The 21,480-nt window shown below is 41.9% G+C and overlaps 1 protein-coding gene across 3 annotated transcripts in view; it reads left to right on the top strand.

Moving 5' to 3' along the window:
• The window catches only part of LOC142651860 (epidermal growth factor receptor-like), a 284,853-nt gene that overhangs the window by 202,976 nt on the left and 60,397 nt on the right, over positions 1 to 21,480 (top strand). For all 3 annotated transcript variants that reach the window (XR_012847722.1, XM_075827065.1, XM_075827066.1), the window contains 5 exons: positions 5,228 to 5,296; positions 6,409 to 6,527; positions 6,642 to 6,771; positions 14,712 to 14,828; positions 16,542 to 16,674. Coding sequence is in view for 2 of the 3 variants with exons in the window: in XM_075827065.1 (XP_075683180.1) it covers positions 5,228 to 5,296; positions 6,409 to 6,527; positions 6,642 to 6,771; positions 14,712 to 14,828; positions 16,542 to 16,674 (568 nt within the window). In the remaining variant the exon portion in view is untranslated. The remainder of the gene's footprint in view (positions 1 to 5,227; positions 5,297 to 6,408; positions 6,528 to 6,641; positions 6,772 to 14,711; positions 14,829 to 16,541; positions 16,675 to 21,480) is intronic.

Raw genomic sequence — 21,480 nt, 5'->3', positions numbered from 1 at the left:
GAGATCCCCCCGCAGGAGCAGCTATGTTTGAACTTACAACCCGATCCGAACTTACACTGGCCCTCATTAAACTGCCAGCAGAACCCGGATTTTCCTCCTGCCCCCCCTGCTCCCCCCCGAAGGCAATGAGGGGCCGGCCACCCCGGCCCCACCCCCTTGAATGGACTGGCCAAAACGCACTGGAGCCATGACCCGCAACCATAACCCTATGTCTTTGTTATCCCACCTAATGTCAGGTCTCACTGCCTTCCGCTGCCGGAACTGCTCATCATAGCGCAGCCACGTCTGCCCGCCGTAAACTCGATGAGCCTCTCCGATAGCATCCATATAACAGAAGAGGCCGGAACAATGTTCCGGCGTCTTCTGTCCAATTACGCTTGCCAAAATAGCAAACGCCTGCAACCAATTAACAAAAGTTTGGGGAATCAATCGATACCGACGTTTTTCCTCCTTCTCCTTCTTGCTTTAAAACCACTTCCCTTTATCTAAATTGAACTTCTCCAACGGCAACAATGAAAAAATTTCCACATATTCATCCCTCCATATCTTTTCCCTTACTTCCGGTTTCAGATGCGCCCCCAATGGGCCCTCAAAACAAACATAGACCTCGCCCTTCGCCTTATCATCCAACCGCACCTCATCCACTGCCACATCCTTTTCTGTCTGCACCGACACTGCCACGCCCGATTACCTAGACACCACCCCAGCTCCCCATAGCGTGCTATCCACCACCGCAGGCCCCGACGGCCCCACCCAAGCTGCAACCGGGGATGGAGAACCTATCGCCCCCCCTCCGCATTGCGCCAAAAGGTCACGCACACAACACAACAATTCCTGAATCTCACCCCCACCACCCGTACTTCCTGTAATCCCCCCGCTACACCCCGGCAATCCCGTAGGCGAAAGTGAACCCCCACCCCCTACCCCTGGGGACCGAAATACAGCAGGCAATGAAAAAGTAGGAGACAGCGACTCACCGGGCTGCGCAGGTGCTGTGTCCCCACCAGCCGGGGCGAAGGATCCATCCATACGTCCCTCTTGGTCACCGAACTCACGGTCGTCCACTTCATCCTGCCCAGACGGGCCAGGACAAGCGCCGCACGCATGACATCCCCGACCTTCTGATGGAGCGCTCCGTAACTGCGCCGATGAACTGGGCCTCTCCGCCCGTCTTTTGGGGGGCTCGACCACCCCGCGGCCCGCAGGTAGCCGCCCTCCTGCCCGCCGTGTCACCACCGACCGTGGCACATGCCTGGAATTGGTTGCATCATCCTGGGTACAGGTGGGCCGCCCGACTGGAGCATCGCCAGCACGGCCCACCGCAAGTCCTGGGTCCCGTCGTCTGGAGGCAGAGGGAGGTCCCGGATGCATGGGCGCCTGCCCTACCACCTCCGCTGAGCCAGGCCGGCTTCCAGGATTCCTCTCAGACCAGGCCGTCCTGCTCACGGCAGCCGAGCGAGGGGCCCGGCCTGGAGGGTCCCTCGTGGGGCTCCTTACCCTGCGCCTGGCTCGTGGCATCACTTCCGGGCTCAACCTCTCCGGAGGCCTCGTGCGACGTGACCGCCGCCGGGGAGGAGAGGACGGCACCGCCTGCGCCCCAGATCCAAACACGGCCGCGTCCTCCGTACTCGCCCCTGAACCAGGGGGCTCCCCATCTTCCTCTCCTCGTCCGCTCACCGCCGAGCTCGGAGCCCCAGACAGCGGGCCGGAAAGCCCCAGCCCCTCCGCTAGCCAGGCCATGCCTCGTTCTGCTACTGCTGCCCGGAGCTGGGTAAGTAGTGCATCCATTGTAAAGTCCTGGACAAGCTTCCCGTGCTGCTACAAGCTTCCCTGTGCTGTTACTAAAGATGGCGACGCCTTTCCCTCTCCTACCCTTAAGTAAACTGACCTCGCCCCCCTCACATCCGCCCCCTCCTAACCACACCCCTAACTCCTTAACTCCTTCCCTTCCTAACATCCCTGATCATGGTGGCCTCCCCCTATGGCATTCTGCCGGGTCCAGCCTGTACTTTATACATCATTCTATACTCATTTTACAGTGATTAAGCTGCATTTACTTAAAACTAAAAATGTGCTCCATTCCCCAAGTACTGCTACAGAAACCCTCCTCCATGCCTCATGTTTAATGTCTGGTGTAATGATGAATCTTCCATACGGCAGGTTTGTCAATCACAGCCTGCCACACTGACATGCCATCCATCATGACAGCACTACAGCTGGCCGTGATTGAACGTCATAGTCATGTAATATATCGTCCCTAAGGACAACACATCATTACACTGGCCTGTAAACCAGAGGAGTAAGGTGAGACCCGGACAGCAGAAGTTTGGGGATGGAATGCAGTATAACTGTAAGGGTATGTTCACACGGCTTATTTTCGGGCATTTTTTGGGCCGTAAACGGCCGAAAAATTGGAAGCAGGCCGAAAAAATGGCTGTGTAAAAAAACGGCCGTGAGAAAGAAGTGCATGTCACTTCTTGAGCCGTTTTTGGAGCCGTTTTTCATTGACGCTATAGAAAAACAGCTCCAAAAATGGCCGTAAAAAATGGAGCGAAAAATGCGACTTTGAATAAAAAAACTTCTGAAAGTCAGGAGCTGTTTTCCCTTGAAAACGGCTTTGTATTATCAGACGTTTTTGATTTTGTGTGTGCACATACACTAAAAGTAAGAATATTAGGAAGTTGATAAGATTTGTATTTTAGGCTGGCAGACATTTTTGTGCCTAGAACACCCTGTTAATTATAAAGTAAAAATTAGTACATTAAGTGGTGAAGTTATTTTGCTATTGCTGAATTCAGAATTTTACTCCCAATAAACAGTTTCTTTACTAAAATTTAAAGTGGATCTCTCAGATATTAATTTTTCCTGTCTAAGGGCAGCAAACAGAAGTGACAGACACGCTAATTTCAGCATGCTCTCACCTCTTAAATAATAAGTAGTTTAGTAAAATTTAGAACTTATACTATACTTATGCAAGTGAGGCTGGGTTCACACGACCTATTTTCAGACGTAAACGAGGCGTATTATGCCTCGTTTTACGTCTGACAATAGGGCTACAATACGTCGGCAAACATCTGCCCATTCATTTGAATGAGTTTGTCGACTTACTGTGCAGACAACCTGTCATTTACGCGTCGTCGTTTGACAGCTGTCAAACGACGACGCGTAAAAATACAGCCTCGTCAAAAGAAGTGCAGGACACTTCTTTCAGACGTAATTTGAGCCGTTCTTCATTGAACTCAATGAAGCACAGCTCAAAATTTACGGCTGTCAGAGAAGCCTTGCAAAATGCGAGGAGGAGCATTTACGTCTGAAACGAGGTAGCTGTTTTCTCATGAAAACAGTCTGTCTTTTCAGACGTAAAAGCCTGCTACCGTGTGCACATACCCTAAGAGTCCAAGTATATTCATATGTACATGCTCTCTCCACCCTGGAGTCTCTGATTGACACTTTTCTCATTATGCATAGTAATAGTGAGGAAAGTGTCAATCAACAGCTGGAGGGCGGAGGGAGGCGGTAGGAGCTTGAATATATGAAAATACTTGGACTCATACTAGTCACGCTGGGCACACCGCAAGTTTAAGTTCTAAAATTATCCTAAACTACTTAACATTACCTAATAAGGGAGAGCACACCGGAATCAGCGTGTCTGTATCTCAGAAAAGGCAGCATAAATATATGAGAGATCTGCTTTAACAACTAGCTAACATGTCCTGTATGCTAATCAAAGTGTGAAAGTTACACGGGTATTCCAAATAGAAACATTCATGGCATATTGTAAGATATCAGAGGATGTGCCTTTAACCCTTTGGCACACCGTGTCATTCATCTACGGTGAAAGAATGATGTACTTCCGCACAGCAGCATAAATGCACAGCGAATGGTACTCCCGTCCTGAAAATGGCCGCAGATGGAGAGGCATGGGGTGAGACACATCCATCCACCTCCTCCATTGCAACACACTATGCCTTAGCTAATTTCTTTGACTTCCAGGACCTGCACAAGCTCAGATAAAAGCCTGGTGGTAAGATGACCAAATACTTTGATCTGTGCTTGCGCAGCGTTTTTCTATGAAGGAATCTGATGGACGTATCTTGTCACCTGCCGCTCCATTTGTGGACATTATTAAGACAGGAGTGGCATGGGGGCATGGTTTTAGAATGTGCCAAAACAGTGCAGAACTTCTAATAAATATCTATTAGTAAGTCGCCTACATTCAAGTTTATAACACATTTGAAAAAATTCTATGTAAAGCGGCCAATCACTTTAAGTGTGAATCTTTCTACTGCATCCTCTTCCTCCCTGTCTAGTATTTACTGTTTTACACTAGAGGGATTTATCAGGGACTAAGGAGGTTTCCTAACATTACACCGATCCTACGGAGGACTGCAGACTGTTGTAACAATAGGGCAATGCCACTTTCCCCTTCATGAGATGTATTAGGCTATGTTCACACGGAGTATTTTGGGGGAGGAATATCTGCCTCAAAGTTCCAAACGGAATTTTGAGGCAGATATTCCTCCCCCAAAATACTCAGTGTGAACAGCAATTATCGCGCCGTTTTTCGCCCGCGGCCATTGAGCGCCGCGGGCATAAAACAGCGAGATATACGCTTTCTCCTGCCTCCCATTGAAGTCAATGGGAGGTCGGAGGCGGAAGCGCCCGAAGATAGGGCATGTCGCTTCTTTTTCCCGCGAGGCAGTTTTACTGCTCGCGGGAAAAAGACGCCGACGCCTCCCATTGAAATCAATGGGAGGCGTTCTCGGGCCGTTTCTGCCGAGTTTTGCGACGCGGTTTCCGCGTCAAAAAACTCGGCAAAAGACCCCGTGTGAACATAGCCTTATTACATTTTATGTATACAATTGCACTACTGATTTCTATAGAAAAAAAAAATAACAATTGGTGTACTTTAAAAAAAAAAAAAAAAAGAAATTGCCACATGCTTCTTTATACCAGCTATGGGGTTCTCCTTCTGAAACTGAAGTTTTAGTAAAGATCTTAATTTTGTATCACAGTTATGTACAAGTATATTATTAGTTTGGCTGCAAATGTTTTTTCCTTAGAGATAATAGAAAGTAATAATAATAACAGTATGAATTCCATTCAAATAATGAAAAAGGTTGATAAATTTGTCAGATCAAATGTATATATTTTTACCTATGTCTAGGTTATTTTTTTATGAATGCCCCAATATTGAGTGTAACAAACTAGTTTCCTCAATTTGTAGGTTCTGAATGCGACATGAAGGCTTGCAATGGCTCATGTTGGGGCCCCGGTCCAGAGAACTGTCAGATTCGTAAGTAAAATATGAAGGTTTTTTTCAAATTTAGGCCCGGATCATACAGGATGCAGCTTTAGGATCAGTTTTATGAGCCAAAGCCAGAAGTGGTTCCAAAAGGAAGGAAAAGTATAGAATATATTTTTTTTAAAAGACTGATGAATCTACTTTCTTTGTGTACACCTCTGTGTTTGTCTAAAAAAAACCTTAGCCAAAACCTGCACTAAACCTGCATCAAAATTGTGTGTGATCCTGTCCTTAAAGGGTTTATTCAGGTTTGAAAGTATGTGCATAAAAGAGTATTCGGCACACCAATTTTGAAACAAAGGTATTTTTATTTTGTTTTTAATGTCAGTGGCAGAGTGCGACGTTTCGGTCTAAGCGACCTTCATCAGGCACTGAGCCGTGCTGGGAAACTGCATAGACGAGCGCTAGTGGTGGTGATGGCGGCCACTAAAATTGGTGTGCCAGATACTCTTTTATACTCATATTTGGGTTGGGCCCCTATCCGTGCAAAACCCCATCCTTCCACGTATCTGGTGCTGTCTGAACCTATACACTAAAAGTATGTGCAGACAGGGCCGTTTTAATACATTGGTAAACCCAGTGCAAAGATGTCATGGCAAGAGGTAAAATAATGTTCCAATAGTACACCCACACTGTATTATGCCCCTATAGTGCCCCCCCACACAGTAAAATGCTTATATAGAGCTACCCACACAGTATAATACACCCACATATAATTATAAATGAGTTGTTTGATCAGTGACATATGCGGTATATTGGTATGATATACCATTAATGTACTTTCAGCAGGGTCTGTCCTCCTCCAAACACTAGACCAAACTGGCAGCAGCATTAGGAAAGCACCAAGCCACTTCATCTCCATAGAGCTCCGCTCAACTTTTTCTGGGAGCTGTACTGCATATATAGTCTTTATCTCTGATGAGATAACCCCTTCAATTTTAAACACTAGCTCTGACGTGACATTAAAAAAAATTCAAAAAAAAACAGTTTGGTGGGCAACTAAACAATAGTGACCAGAACATAATGAAATCCAATTATCTTTTAATAGAAAGCCTACATTTTATTTTCTTCTACACTGAAACCAAAGTATTTATTTCTTTTAGTTACAAAGATTACATGTGACCAAACATGTCCTGGACGTTGCAGGGGACCAAAGCCCAGTGATTGCTGTGACCGTAAATGTGCAGCTGGCTGCAAAGGTCCCAAAGAAACAGACTGCCTGGTAATAGCTTTGAGTACATGAATACATTTTCAGCAAATAAGTATGTACCAAACTAACCACCAAAATCATTAAATATTGCTAATTTATGACATCATTTTTTTAATTTTTATGAAGGCTTGCAAACTAGTGCGTGATAATCATGAGAAATGCCTGGAATACTGCCCTCCACTTCAGATGTTTAACCTAGAAACACATCCAGTGCACAGTAAGGTAAAAGAAAACTCCTGTGTGATAAAATGTCCAGGTAAGTCAAACTTTTTTAGTGCTATTGTTTAGAGCAGGGTGAAGAAAAATTATATTTCATGTGTGTACACACTAGGATGCCACCAGGTTTTGCTATGTTAGAAGCAGGGGCACACTACCTCTCGAAAGGGCACAAAGCACCAGCATGTTACGTTTCTTCAGCTCCATGTATTATTTTTTCTTGGCTATTAAAATAAATGTAATATATTATTATACACCCTAGTTCACTTATTCCTGCTGTTGTGCTGATCTGATCCCATCAGTACTGCAAATTGTTGAACAGATCTGATTTCTAGTGAAAATGTAAAAATTGAACAAAAAATAAATAAACAAATAAATTATTACTTCTACCTAACATCAATTTTAGTTGTTGATGTTACTAGTTCTAATGTGTGCCAGATTGTAAGTTTATACATCCTAGTTATATTGCTAAATATTGCCTGCTTGTCTGGTGTATCAAGCCTGTCTCCTAGTGACCTGTCATTATTTGAGGTGACCTCCTCACCTCAAGAATATCCCTTGAGATATTAAGGAGACAACAGAATTACCCTGCACCAAATACAAAAGAGACTGGAGGTTTGGTGTATTCCAGTATGCCTGAGATCAATTTGTGGAGCTTGAAGCTCAAGATATGATAGGCTATGACAGGGTAGTGATTCAATTCTCTGCCCAAAAATATATACTTTTTTAAAAACAGTGTTTTTATTGTGCAAAAGTAGTAAAACATAAAAAAAAGATATACATTTGCTACCACTTTAATCCTAACAACCCGTAAAATAAAGTTATGCTGAAAATATAGGTTTTTTTTTCATTAACCCCCCTAAAAAAAGTTAATGAAAGTTAATTAATGAATTATACGTACCCCAAAATGTTGCCATTAAAAATACAACTTGACCTGCAAAAAACAAGTCCTCACATGGCTATGTCTACAGAAGTTATGGTTTTTGAAAAGTGACCATCAAAAAACTGAAAAAAACGTACCATCATTATGGCCCAAAATAGGCTGGTCACTAATGGGCTACATATGAAGTTATTTCTGGGATTACTATAATTTTTTGCATAGAGATGTACTGGGAATGGAACAGAAGTCACTTCCAATTTATACTAATATAGTTAAAGTTTGTGGTTAACCCCATCCCTCTCTGCTGTCTGCGGCCACATGTAGCCATTGCTGCCATGGGTTTGCTGGTTCGCAGCCAGATCTGTACATTGTACAGAATGCTCAGGTGAGTGTGGGAAAGAAACTGTTCATTGATTTTTCTATTTATTAGTATTGTCAGAAGTTTTGATTGGTGGGGGTCCGAGACTGAGACCCCCACCAATAGCTAAAATGAAGCTGCAGAAGCACTCGTGTGAGTGCTGAGCCGCTTAGTTTCTATTCGGCTTTTTCCGGAAATCGATGTAGTGGTGTACAGGCTCAATAGAAAGTCTATGAGCCCGTACTTTTTCCGGAAAGCAGCATTGGCTTTCCGGAAAAAGCTGAACAGAAACTAAGTGGTTCAACGCCCACACGAGCTCTTCTAACGCTTCGTTTTAGGGACAGCATCAATACCTACCATATATTGATGAGGAGGTGGCGGTGATGCCACCCCCCGATCTCTACGATTCTTTGGTCTACACCGGCCGACCAATTACAGCCTTGGCGGGTGTTTGCAACACCCTCCACCAGTTCTGCCCACCTCATTCCAGTTAGGAACGGTGAGCAGAGCTGGTGTAACAGTCTGTGAGCCATACTTACCGGTTCTGAGGCCTTCTGTGCTGTGATCCTGCTGAGACGTCTGCATCCGTCTGCTTTCTGCTGCTGTGTGATCACTGCTGCTGTGGTCATCATCATCTGTGCTGCTGCTGATTTTTTTTTCTTTTTTAGCAGCAGAACTTGTTTTGTCCCTAAACTTCTTATCTCTGTACCCCTGCCCCTCCCACTCTTCCCCTTTTTACATCCTGCGGCCGCTGAGTGCAGATCAGTGACCGCCAATTTTTGGCACAGGACTTTTTTTTTCGTTTTTTTGCACCATTTTCCTGTGTGCGCCCTGTGGCCACTGAGTGCTGATCAGTGACCCCCATCACTGATAAACATCCGTGGTAAAAAATTTTGACGCAGGTTTTTTTGTCTTTTTTTACCCGCACCAATTCACTGTGTGCATCCTTCTTTTTTTACCCGCACCAATTTACTGTGTGCATCCTGCGGCCGCTGAGTGCTGATCAGTGACTGTCATCACTGATCGGCATCTGTGCAAAATTATTAGCGCAGGTTTTTTATTTTTTGGCCTTTTTTTTACTGCATCATCTTTTTGTGTGCGCCTTGCGGCCACAAGTCTGTAATCAGCACCAGTGGTAATTTGTTGATGCACGTTTTTTTTGGGCCTTTTTTGTTTTTATAAAACTGTAGAAAAAAAGAGTAGCGTTAGGGCGTTAGAGTAGCGGACGTTTACTGCCGTCCGTTTTGTAAAAAAAAATATATAGCAGAGTTTTAGCTATATATATTTTATACAGTTTTTGAGTAAATTTACAGCGTTATAGTTAGCGTCATTTAGTGACGGACATTACGTTTTTTAACTGAAGTTCGTTCAGTACATTTTTGATAGCATAGTGACAGTTTTAGTATAGCGTTATAGTTAGTATCAGTTAGTGATGGACATTCAGTTTTTTTAACTGAAGTTCAGTCACTAAATTTTTGATAGCGTAGTGACACAGTTGTAGCATCATGTTTTTTTTTTTACAGTTCTATATTGACGTTCAGTAACAATCTTTCTCCATAGATTTTTATCTTATTCTTTTCTTCTTTTTCTTCTCTTCCTTTTTTTTTTCCTATAAATTTCATATACACGTGTAAAAGTACAACACACACAACCATCTCTATAAAAATAAATTGAGTATTACACGTGTTGAAGCACTATATACCTCCCTAATAAAAAGGTCCCAATCATCCCAAAGGGTCTATTCAGCCAAGGAATCATACGCCATCCTGGCCTCTGACACTGAGTTGGCCAGCGAGGGAGAAGAGGAAATTGCCCCATTCCTCTTGACCTCCTCCTCATCATCCTCATCTAGTGATGAGGAACCTCCGCAAAGACGTCCAAGGACATCAGCTGAGGCAACCCCCAAATGAGTGATGCCATGTGGAACCTACCCCCTAAAAATTATGAGCCTCACATTCCAGATTTGATAGGCAGCTCGGGAATTCGGTTTGAGAACTGCTGGCCTCACAGAAATTGACTTTTTCAAGCTCTTTTTCTCTGAGGATTTTGATAATTTAATTATGGCCCAGACAAATTTATACACCCAGCAATTTTTAGACCAAAACCCCACGTCATCATTTGCTAGGTGGACCCCCATAGAAGCAGCATAGCTGATGACATTTTGGGGCCTTTTTCTACATATGGGCCAAGTGAAAAGGCCAGAGTTGAGGCAATACTGGAGTACGGACATTTCATACAACACCCTATTACACCGCATGGCAATGACCCGGAAACGTTCTGAAATCATTCTGAAATTTTTGCATTATAATGATAATAGACGAGTCCCTTGTACATTTTAAGGGGAGACTAAAATTCTGCCAATACCTGCCAAGCAAGAGGGCAAGGTATGGAAATAAAATGTACAAGCTATGCGCGAGCAGCTTAGGGTACCCCTACAGGTTTAGGGTTTATGAAGGGAAAGACACCAGGCTAGAACCTCCAGAATGCCCCCCTGTACTGGGAGTTAGTGGAAAAATAGTGTGGGATTTGATGCACCCACTGCTGGACCAGGGTTATCACTTTACGTGGATAACGTATACACCAGCATCCCACTATTTAACTGCCTCTCCACCAGAAGTACTGCAGCATGTGGCATGGTGCGCAAAAACTAGAGAGGACTCTCTAAAACTCTGATTGGGCAACCCCAAAGAAAGGGAGAAAGCAGCACTACACAGCGAGAACATGTTGCTGGTCAAGTATAAGGACACGAGGGATATCCACAAGAGGGATGACCACAATACACCAGCAGCACCCCTGTCCGTGTCTGAGGTACCACTACAATGACCTCCAAGCCAGATTGCATCCTAGGCTGCAATAAGTACATGGGAGGGGTTGATCTCTCTGATCAAGTACTGAAGCCGTACAGTGCCATGCGTAAAACAAAGGTGTGGTACAAAAAAAAAAACAGGAACCAGGAAGGGAAGGGCCCCAGTACTTCTAGAAGCGATGGTCCATTTATTGTACCAGGGCAACATTTTACCCGCGATATCCCTTCCAATGGTAAAAAGGGAAGAACCCAAATAAGGTGTAAAGTGTGTTACAAGAGGGGGAGAAGACAAGACACAACTTATCATTGTGACACCTGTCCCGACAAACCTGGTCTGTGTATAAAGGAGTGCTTCAAAGTTTATCACACATCCATAGATTTTTAATTGAATCATTGCTTTAAATGCTCACTATACCCCTAGATAAATTCCTTAAGGGGTGTAGTTTCCCAAATGGAGTCACTTTTGGGGGGGTTTCCATTGTTTTGGCTTTGCAAATGCGACATGGCCTTCGCAAACCATTCCAGCTAAATTTGAAATCCAAATGGCACTCTTTCCCTTCTGAGCCATGCCTTGTGTCCAAATAGCCGTCAATGACCACATATGGGGTATTGTTTTACTCGGGAGAAAGTGCTCTACAAATGTTGGGGTGCTTTTTCTTCTTCAGTTTTTGTGGAAATGAAAAAAATAGCTAAACCTACATTTTACTGGAAAGAAATCTAGATTTTAATTATCACGGCCTTTTTCCAATAATTTCTACAAAAAACCTGTGGGGTCAAAATGCTCACTATACCCCAAGATAAATTCCTTGAGGGGTGTAGTTTCCCAAATGGAGTAACTTTTGTGTGTGTGGGGGGGGGGGGGGTTCCACTCTTTTGGCTACTCAGGGGCTTTGGAAATGTGACATGGCCTCCGCAAACCATTCCAGCTAAATTTGAAATCCAAGTGGCTCTCTGTCCGTTCTGAGCCCTGCCGTGTGTCCAAACAGCCGTTTATGACTACATAATGGAGTATTGTTTTACTTGGGAGAAAGTGCTCTACAAATGTTGGGGTGCTTTTTCTTCTTCAGTTCTTGTGGAAATGAAAAACTTTAGATTTTCATTTTCACGGCCTACTTCCAATAATTTCTGCTAAAAACCTCTGGGGTCAAAATGCTCACTATACCCCTAAATAAATTTCTTGAGGGGTGTAGTTTCCCAAATGGAGTCCCTTTTGGGGGATTCCACTGTTTTGGCCACTCAGGGGCTTTGCAAATGCGACATGGCCTCCGCAAACCATTCCTGCTAAATTTTAATTTCAAATGGTGCTCTTTCCGTTTTGAGCCCTGCCGTGTGTCCAAACAGTTGTTTATGACCACATATGGGGTATTGTTTTACTCTGGAGTAATTGCTTTACAAATATTGTGTTGCTTTTTTATCTTTAGTCCTTGTGGAAATTTAAAAAATTAGCTGAACCTACACTTTATTTGAAATAAATGTAGATTTTCATTTTCACGGCCTTTGTCCTATAATTTTTGCAAAAAATCTGTGTGGTAAAAATGCTTACTATACCCCTAGATAATTTCCTCAAGGGGTGTAGTTTCCCAAAATGGGGTCACTTGTGGGTATTTCCACTGTTTTGTCCCATCAGGGGCTTTTCAAATGCGACATGGCCTCCGCAAACCATTCCTGCTAAATTTGAGCTCCAAAAGCCAAATGGTGCTCTTACCGTTCGGAGCCCTGCCGTGTGTCCAAACAGCCGTTTATGACCACATATGGGGTATTGTTTTACTCGGGTGAAATTGCTTTACAAATGTTGTAGTGCTTTTTCTCCTTTAGTCCTTGTGGAAATGAAAACAAATTAGCTAAACCTACATATTGTTTGAAAAAAATTTGATTTTCATTTTCACAGCCTACTTTCAATAATTTCTGCAAAAAACCTGTTGCGTCAAAATGCTCATTAAACCCCTAATTTCCCCCAGGGGTGTAGTTTCCAAAATGGGGTCACTTTTTGGGGGTTTCCACTGTTTTGGCTACTCAGTGGCTCTGCAAATGTGACATGGTCTCCACAAACCATTCCTGCTAAATTTGACCTCCAAAAGCCAAATGGTGCTCTTTCCGTTCTGAGCCCTGCCGTGTGTCCAAACAACCGTTAATGACGACATATGGGGATATTGTTTTACTCGGGAGAAATTTCTTTACAAATGTTGTGGTGCTTTTTCTCCTTTAATCCTTGTGGAAATGAAAACATTTAGCTAAACCTACATTTTTTGGGAAAGAATTTAGATTTTCATGGCCTACTTCCAATAATTTCTGCAAAAAAACCTGTGGAGTCAAAATGCTCATTATACCCCTAGATAATTTCCTCAAGGTGTGTAGTTTCTAAAATGGGGTCACTTGTGGGATATTTCCACTGTTTTGGCACCTTAAGAGCTCTTCAAAACCTGACATGGTGTCTAAAATATATTCTAATAAAAAGGAGGCCCCAGAATTCTCTAGATGCTCTTTTGCTCCTGAGGCCTGCACTTCAGTCTACAAGCACACTAGGGCCACATGTGGGATATTTCCTAAAACTGCAGAATCTGGGCAATAAACATTGAGTTGCGTTTCTCTGGTAAAACCCTCTGTGTTACAAAAAAATGGATTAAATATGAATTTCTGAAAAAAAATAATGAAATTTGTAAATTTCACCTCTGCTTTGCTTTAATTCCTGTGAAACGTTTAAAGGGTTAGGAAACTATAAATGCTGTTTTAAATACTTTGAGTGGTGCAGTTAAAGTTTAAAATGGGGTGACTTATTGGGGGTTTCTAATATGTAAGGCCCTCAAACCCACTCCAGAACTGAACTGGCCCCTACAAAAATAGCCTTTTGAAATTTTCTTGAAAATGTGAGAAATTGCTGCTAAAGTTCTAAGCCTTGTAACGTCCTAAAAAAAAAAAGGATGTTCAAAAACATCATGCCAAACAAATTATGCCAATCTAAAGTAGACATATGGGGGATGGTAATTAAAAACAATTTTGTGTGGTATAACTGCCTATCTTACAAGCAGAAACATTTAAATTGAAATTTTTCGCTACATTTTGTTTTTTTCACTATTGAATACTGAATGTATTGAGCAAAGTTTTCCAGTATCATAAAGTCCAATGTGTTACGAGAAAACATTCTCAGAATCGCTTGAATAGGTAAAAGCATTCCGAAGTTATTACCACATAAAGTGAAACATGTCAGATTTGAAAAATTAGGCTCTGTCAGGAAGGTCAATAGTGGCTGCAGCGGGAAGGGGTTAAATTGTTTGCTCTTGTTTATTTTCAAATGTTTTAGCTATTTATTTATTTCTAAAGACTTTCCTGGTGTGGCCATATTGGAGATAAACTCTTCCTTCGTGTATTTTCTGTATAGACAGTGCAGCAGTGTTTGTGCTTTATGGCATCTAAACAAAATGGAAGCCAATTGACAGAGAATTGTCAGAAGGCTGAAATCACAGTTTAAGGTGCCGGTTAAGGTACAGTTTTTGATGACGTTTTTTGACCCAGGAGATTAATTGCCAAACCTATTGTGACTGCTCTAGTGACCAGTGTGAAAATTGAAATATTTCAATAATTATTTTTTTAATTTGTCACATAAAAAAACAAAAACAGCACCAAAAAATTGTGAAAATATTTTATTATAAAAACCTGATTTATCTAATATATCATGTTTTGTCAAAGATAGGGAAACACAGGAAATACGTCCATCATAAGGCAGTAACCCACATTTTCTTTTTAATTATGTGGTGATATAATACCACAATACAAGGAGGCAAAATATAAAATCTCCCTATAAAAATGTTGTTTCTTTTTTTTATCAATTCAAATATTTATTGTCTACAATTTAGTTTTACAAATCAAAATAAAACACAATTTCATTTATATGCATGTTCTACTGTATATTTATCTAAATGACAATTTTTTTTCTTACAGTTAACTATATGGTGACAGATTCTGGGACTTGTGTTCAGAAATGCAGTAAAGGTTCATATATGGTAGAGGAATATGGTATACTGCGCTGTATAAAATGTGATGGGCCGTGTCCAGAAGGTAAACACACTAACTTGTTATGCATTAAGAATCAACCTGCACAGTTACTTGCTGCAAATGTTTTAAAAAATATGGCTTCATTTACACCATGGGCGCAGCTGCTATGGGGCCCAGAGCTTCAGGGGGGCCTACTTAGTTGCAAGAACATTATTCCTTTTTGTGGGGAAAGACAAGTTGGTGGCTTTCTACTATCTAGCACTACTATGTGGGTTCTCTGATTTATGGCGCTATTATCCAACCTTTAATCATTGCTACTTATGCTGCTGTTTCAGTTTTCTGTCACTAGGTGCAGGGAGCCTATCTCATTTTGCTATGGGGCCCTATGAATTCTAGGAACTTCTTCACTCAACATCTGTGGAGCGCTGTTAATGTATAGGCCATAGTGCCTATATACCACAATGGCCAAATATATGCTAAAAAGGGTGGCCAATTTATGTTTGGATCTGGCCACCCTTTTACTATACATACATTGCATGCTGGGAATTGTAGTTTCAGCCACAGGCTGAAATTACAGTTACTCCCCACCCCAGGAAGCAACAAATGTAAACAACGGCCGCCACTCTGAGCTAAAAATATAAAATGATTACACAAACTGCTTTTGCTGACTGTGCTAGGAAGAAGTTACAGTTTGGGGAGTTTTTTCCTTACCCTCTTTAAGGCTTCATTCACATATGCGTCGGGGTTCCGTTCGTGGGTTCTGTCAGACCTTTCCGTCAGGGGAACCCATGAACAGAAACCAAACGAATACCATAGCTCTCCGTATACCAGTGACTTCAAATGTATCGCTTCCGTTGCTAATGGTTTCCGTTTGCCTCCCTTCCGCAAGGTTTCCCTTTTTCTTGCAAAATCAATAGCGTAGTCCATTACACTATTGATTCCGCAAAAAAAACAGAAACCTTGCGGAACGGAGACAAATGGAAACCATTAGCAATGGAAGAGTTACCATTGAAATCAATGGTAATGCAAACGGAAAGCTATGGTTTCCGTTTGGTTTCGTTCGTCGGTTCCCCTGATGGAAATGTCTGACGGTACCCACAAACTGAACCCTGACGCAGATGTGAATGAAGCCTTATACGTTCCGGTCACGCAGAATGTACCTTACCGTAAGAAAACAATAATTACCACAGGCCACCAAATTTTGACTGTTCTACCCCAACCATACTTTCTTTTAAAAATAATCAGATTATCATCGATTATCAGGGACTGAATCTTACGTAGTTAAAGGAGGTAGATACATTTAAAACTAAAATAAGGTTTTTGTTCTCAGTGCTATAGCAACATCATATATTTTATACAATGTACACATTTATGGCTATGCGTGGGAGAATTAGAGCATTTCATTTTTGGGGTAATTATTATTGATTGAACAAACAACCCTAAAGCAGAATGTGAAAAAAATAGGAAACAATTTTGCTTTTTCTTATTTTGGACCGTTTTTCCCTAAATAATACCAACAAATAAATTGACATCATCTTCAATTTGAAATAATAAGAAAGCCCTAAGTGTCCCACAAAAAAAGACAAAATTTTTTTGAATAGACTAAGAAATAAAAAAAATTAATTGTTTTTTTCGAATGTAGCATTCCAAAAGGTGAATTTTTGCTCTGGGCATCAGTGCCCAAAACACCCCTAGTCATGAATGGGTTAAGAATACCTATGATACATTTAAAACACTGTTTTTTTACTTGCTTCTGTTGTAATTTTTCTCTTTTAGGAAAAATATGTCATGGAAATGGATATGGAAAGTTAAAAGACGCTTTTATGGTTAATGCTTCAAATATTGATGATTTTGAGAATTGTACCATTGTACTAGGAAATGTAGTCATCATTAAACAAACAATATTGGGGTAAGTTATTTATTTGTGGTTTTCCAGCCTGCTTACTATTGACAATATTATGTTATGTTATGTTATCATTTAGCTAATATATCCCTTAGGCCTTATTCACACGAACGTGTGCGTTTTGCGCGCGGAAAAAACGCTGCGTTTTTTGCGCGTTGCAGTTCCGTGTGTCATAAGTGTTTGCTGCGTGGCTGCGTGATTTTCACGCATATGCCATCCTTATGACACGCGGTTTTGATGTTTAGAAAAAGAAATGAAGGAAGTGCTTTTATTTTTCCTTCATTTCTTTATCTACTGTTGCGCAAATCACGCGCGACACACGGAAGTGCTTCCGTGTGCTGCGCATGATTTTCACGCACCCATTGACTTCAATGGGTGCGTGATGCGCGAAAAACGCCCAAGTATAGGACATGTCGTGAGTTTTACACAGCGGACATACACTGTGTGAAAAACACGGAATGTCTGAACGGCCCCATTGACTAACATAGGTCCGTGCGACGCGCGTGATTTTCACGCGCATACCATGGACGTTAAACACGTTCGTGTGAATAAGGCCTTATAATAAATCGTAGGAGTATATTACACATCTGAGACGGGCTGTGTGGTCATATGAAAACACAAGACAAGCCTGATCCAAAAACATAACATGGAGAGAGATGTGCACAGTAAATTTTGTTTACTCTGACCCTGCGAGACAAAATACCTTGAGAATTTATACCTCCAATACCATAAATGATGCCATTGATAGTCGTAGTGCAAATGTGTGTGAGCCACAGTGCATATACTGTATGACAGCAGACAGAATACAGAAATGACACCAGCTATAATTTTCACAGCCATGGTGCCTCATGAAATTATAGGGTTCTTGGCCATAATGCCCACATAAAACCAGCCATTGCTTCCATAAAGCTCTTAGCGTATATGAACTATGCTAACACACTGCACTCTTCCATAGACTAAAACTCTGTATTTAGAGAAGGTTTATATCTAACAGGAGGTATCTGTTAAGGTGCTGAGAAATTAGAAAACTGAGCAGCAGTGCTAGAGGGGGCGCACTCCCCCAGGAGACCTGGCAGAGAATGTGACCTGGGTCCCAGAAGTGCACAACTGGCACCAACGGCAAGAATTAATACTAAAGTTTTAATGTAATAATAACTGGGTACATACTAATTTCGCAGTAGACACAATTTGCATGGTGGCAAGAAAATCTATTGCCACTTCTTTGTGATTGAAAGTATTGTACCAGTACTACTACGTGACTAATAATTGATACAGTCTGAATGACTCTAGTTTCTCTACTTGAGCTTAGGAAGCACATTAGGGTCCCATAGAAGTCTATGGGTGCCCCATTACATCTCTGTGCGAAATAGTCCATGTCCATGAGCCCTGACACAGAATTAGCTGCTGGTTAGCTGAGTAGACAGCAATGGGGACTTTTTAATCTGAAGCATGTCAATTTATGTTGCAGATTTTCATTGCGGATCTCTCTTCTTTTAGGCTGGGTTCACACGTGGCGGAATTTCACTTGAATTCTGCTGCGGACACTCCGCAGCGTTAATCCGCAGCGGAGCCGTTTCTGCATTGACTTCCACTTCTATTTAGAAGTGTTCGTTTAGACGATGCGTAAAATTCCGCTGCGGAGCATAGGATGCGGAGCGGAATTTGGTGTCCGCAGCATGTTCTGTCTGTTGTGGAGCAGTGGCGGACTGGTTGCGGACTCATGGCGGAATTTCTCCATTGACTTCAATGGAGATTCTAAGTTCCGCAATGAAGTCCACAGCTGTCATGCACATGTTATGTGTGCTGCGGATGCGTCTTGCTTTTTTGCCATGACATTTCTTCATTCTGGCTGGACCTATGTATTTCTAGGTCTACATCCAGACTGAGGAAGTCAATGGGGCTCCCGGAATTACGGGAGCGTTGCTAGGTGACGTCAGTAAATAGTCACTGTCCAGGGTGCTGAAAGAGTTAAGCGATCGGCAGTAACTGTTTCTGCCCCCTGGACAGTGACTACCGATCCCAATATACAGCAACCTGTAAAAAAATAGAAGTTCATACTTACCGAGAACTCCCTGCTTCTGTCTCCAGTCCGGCTTCCCAGGATGACGCTTCAGTCTAAGTGACGGCTGCAGCCAATCACAGGCTGCAGTGGTCACATGGACTTCCGCGTCATCCAGGGAGGTCGGGCTGGATGCCGAAAGAGGGACGCGTCACCAAGACAACGGCCGGTAAGTATGAAATTCGTTTATTTTCACTAGGGAAAGTGCTGTCCCTTCTCTCTATCCTGCACTGATAGAGAGAAGGGAAGCACTTTTCCCGCAGTCCGCAGCAGCTAGTCCGCATCAATTTACTGCACATTTTGGGCAGATCCGCAGCCGTAATCCGCAACCCGGATTAGGTGCGGCATTGATGCGGACAGTTGCGGAGGAAATCCGCCACGTGTGGTCATGCCCTTAATGAGAAGGGTGAAATACACTGTAAAATCTGCACGTCTGATATGTGATTTGTGACCAAATCCGCCAGCTGATTTTCAGCATAATTTACATGTAATATACACGTAATATACATGTAAATATATACAGGGAAAAATGCAGCTGAACATGCTCCATAATTGGGGATCATTTTTAAGTCTCCCAAAAAGAAGCTGGCTCAGCAACCGCTGTTATTATAGTCAATATATCTTAATATATCTCAAGCTCAGGCCATAAAATCTACTGATAATTTCTTTAGGTATGAGAAAAGGTACTGTAATAGCTTTACCAAAATTTACTATTAGCAAATATCTTGTAAATTATATCATATGTTAAAGTGGTTGTCAAGTCAATTTCCTTTTATTCTGCTGGAAACCGCAGCAATAAGCTATTGCCAGGGGAAGCTGCTGGCACCCCCACAATATAGTACTTAAAGGATATGTACACTTTTTTACTTAGATGTGATCAATATTAGCTGTATCCTGTATGTCAGCTGAACTGACATATTTGACTGAGAGAGAACTAAACAGCTTATATGTATTCAGTATATATAGAAGCTGTATCATAAAAAGTAAAAGAAAAAAATAATAAAAGTCAAGTAGAAACACATTGATTTATTTAAAAAAAAAATTACATTCAAAGGTGTACATAGCCTTTTACTAGGACCTGTCAGCTCTCTTGTCACTTTTGTTTTAGTATATAATTGTATTCCCCATTAATTAACATTTTGGAGCACCTTTTGTTACAACTTTGCGTTGTGCCGTTTCTCTTTTATTCCTACTGTAAAAGTATGAATAAATTGACAATAGGAACAGTGACACCTAGTTGTCACACTCTGACACTGTCAGCACATTTTTGATAGTGTCAGACTGTGTAACACCCAGAAGTAAATGTATTCATAAATCAGGGGGGTATCCTAGGGGGGGGCAGGCGGGGCATGTGCCCCGGGCGCAGCTTAGAGGGGGGCGCCAGCGCCCCCTCCTCCTGCACTATAATTGTACCTGTGTCGCATTTAAATCATTAGAAAGAGGGGGGCGACCCCCTGTAACAGCTCATCGCCCCCCCGCCATGTAATCGCGGGGGGGCGATGGCTGCTATGGCTGCCTGGGGGCCCAATGAAGGCCCCCAGGTCCGCCATCTTTGTGCACCTATTAATTAACAATTACAAGTTAAAAAAAAAAAACTTTTCCCATTTTCCCCCTAGAGCATAGTAAAAAAATAAATAAATAAACATAATTGGTACCACCGCGTCTGTAAAAGTCTGAACTATTACAATATATCATTATTTAAGCCGCACGGTGAACGCCGTAAAAAATAATAATTTGTAAACGCTAGAATCTCTATTTTTTGGTCACCTAATCTCCCACAAAAAATTAAATAAAAAGTGATCCAAACATCGCATGTACACAAAAATAGTATTATTAAAAACTACAGCTTATCCCGCAAAAAATAAGCCCTCATACCACTTAATCGACGGAAAAATAAAAAAGTTATGGCTCTCGGAATTTGGCCACAAAAAATACATTTTCTTATTTACACTTAGGTTTTTACTTGTAAAAGTAGTAAAATATAAAAAATACTATATATATTTGGTATCGTCGTAATTGGATTGACCCACAGAATAAATTTAACATGTTGTTTTAATTGCACAGTGAAGACCGTAAAAACAGCACGCAAAAAAACATGGAATCGCTGTTTTTTTTTCATTTTCTACCCGGCAAATAATTTTTTTCCCGTTTCCTAGTACATTATATGGCAAAATAAATGGTGCTACAAAAAACGACAACTCGTCCCGCAAAAATCAAGCCCTCATAGTACTATATCGACGGAAAAATAAAGACGTTATGGCTTTTGGAAGGTGGGGAGGAAAAAATTAAAATGAAAATCTGAAAAAGGGCTGCGGCGGGGTGGGGTTAAAAGATGGCGACACAAAAGCAAATCATTTTGAAAAAAAAGTGTTTTTACTGTGTAAAACTAGTAAAACATCAAAAAAACTATACAAACATGGTATGGCCGCAATCGTAGCAAAATAAAAAGTTACAGCTCTTTGAATGCGACGATGGAAAAACGTAAAAAATTGCTTGGTCATTAAGGTTTAAAATCCCTTCGGTATTATGGGGTTAATGACACCCAACTGAATGGCTAACCATGTAATACGGTATATCGTTATGCTGCGAGGCGTAGATAAAGAGGGGGGTCCCTTTCTATGACATTCATGTGCCCTGTTGGAACAAATCATTTAACCTGCTGATTTTTGTTCTGGTATGGTCCATATTGTATTAACGAATGATCCTTCAAGCATGCTTTCGATTTTATTCAAAATAATTCATACACAATAACT

The sequence above is a fragment of the Rhinoderma darwinii genome, chromosome 5 (assembly GCF_050947455.1).
Source record: "Rhinoderma darwinii isolate aRhiDar2 chromosome 5, aRhiDar2.hap1, whole genome shotgun sequence".
Classification (NCBI taxonomy): Eukaryota; Metazoa; Chordata; class Amphibia; order Anura; family Rhinodermatidae; genus Rhinoderma; species Rhinoderma darwinii.
This window is presented reverse-complemented; position numbering and strand designations above follow the sequence as displayed.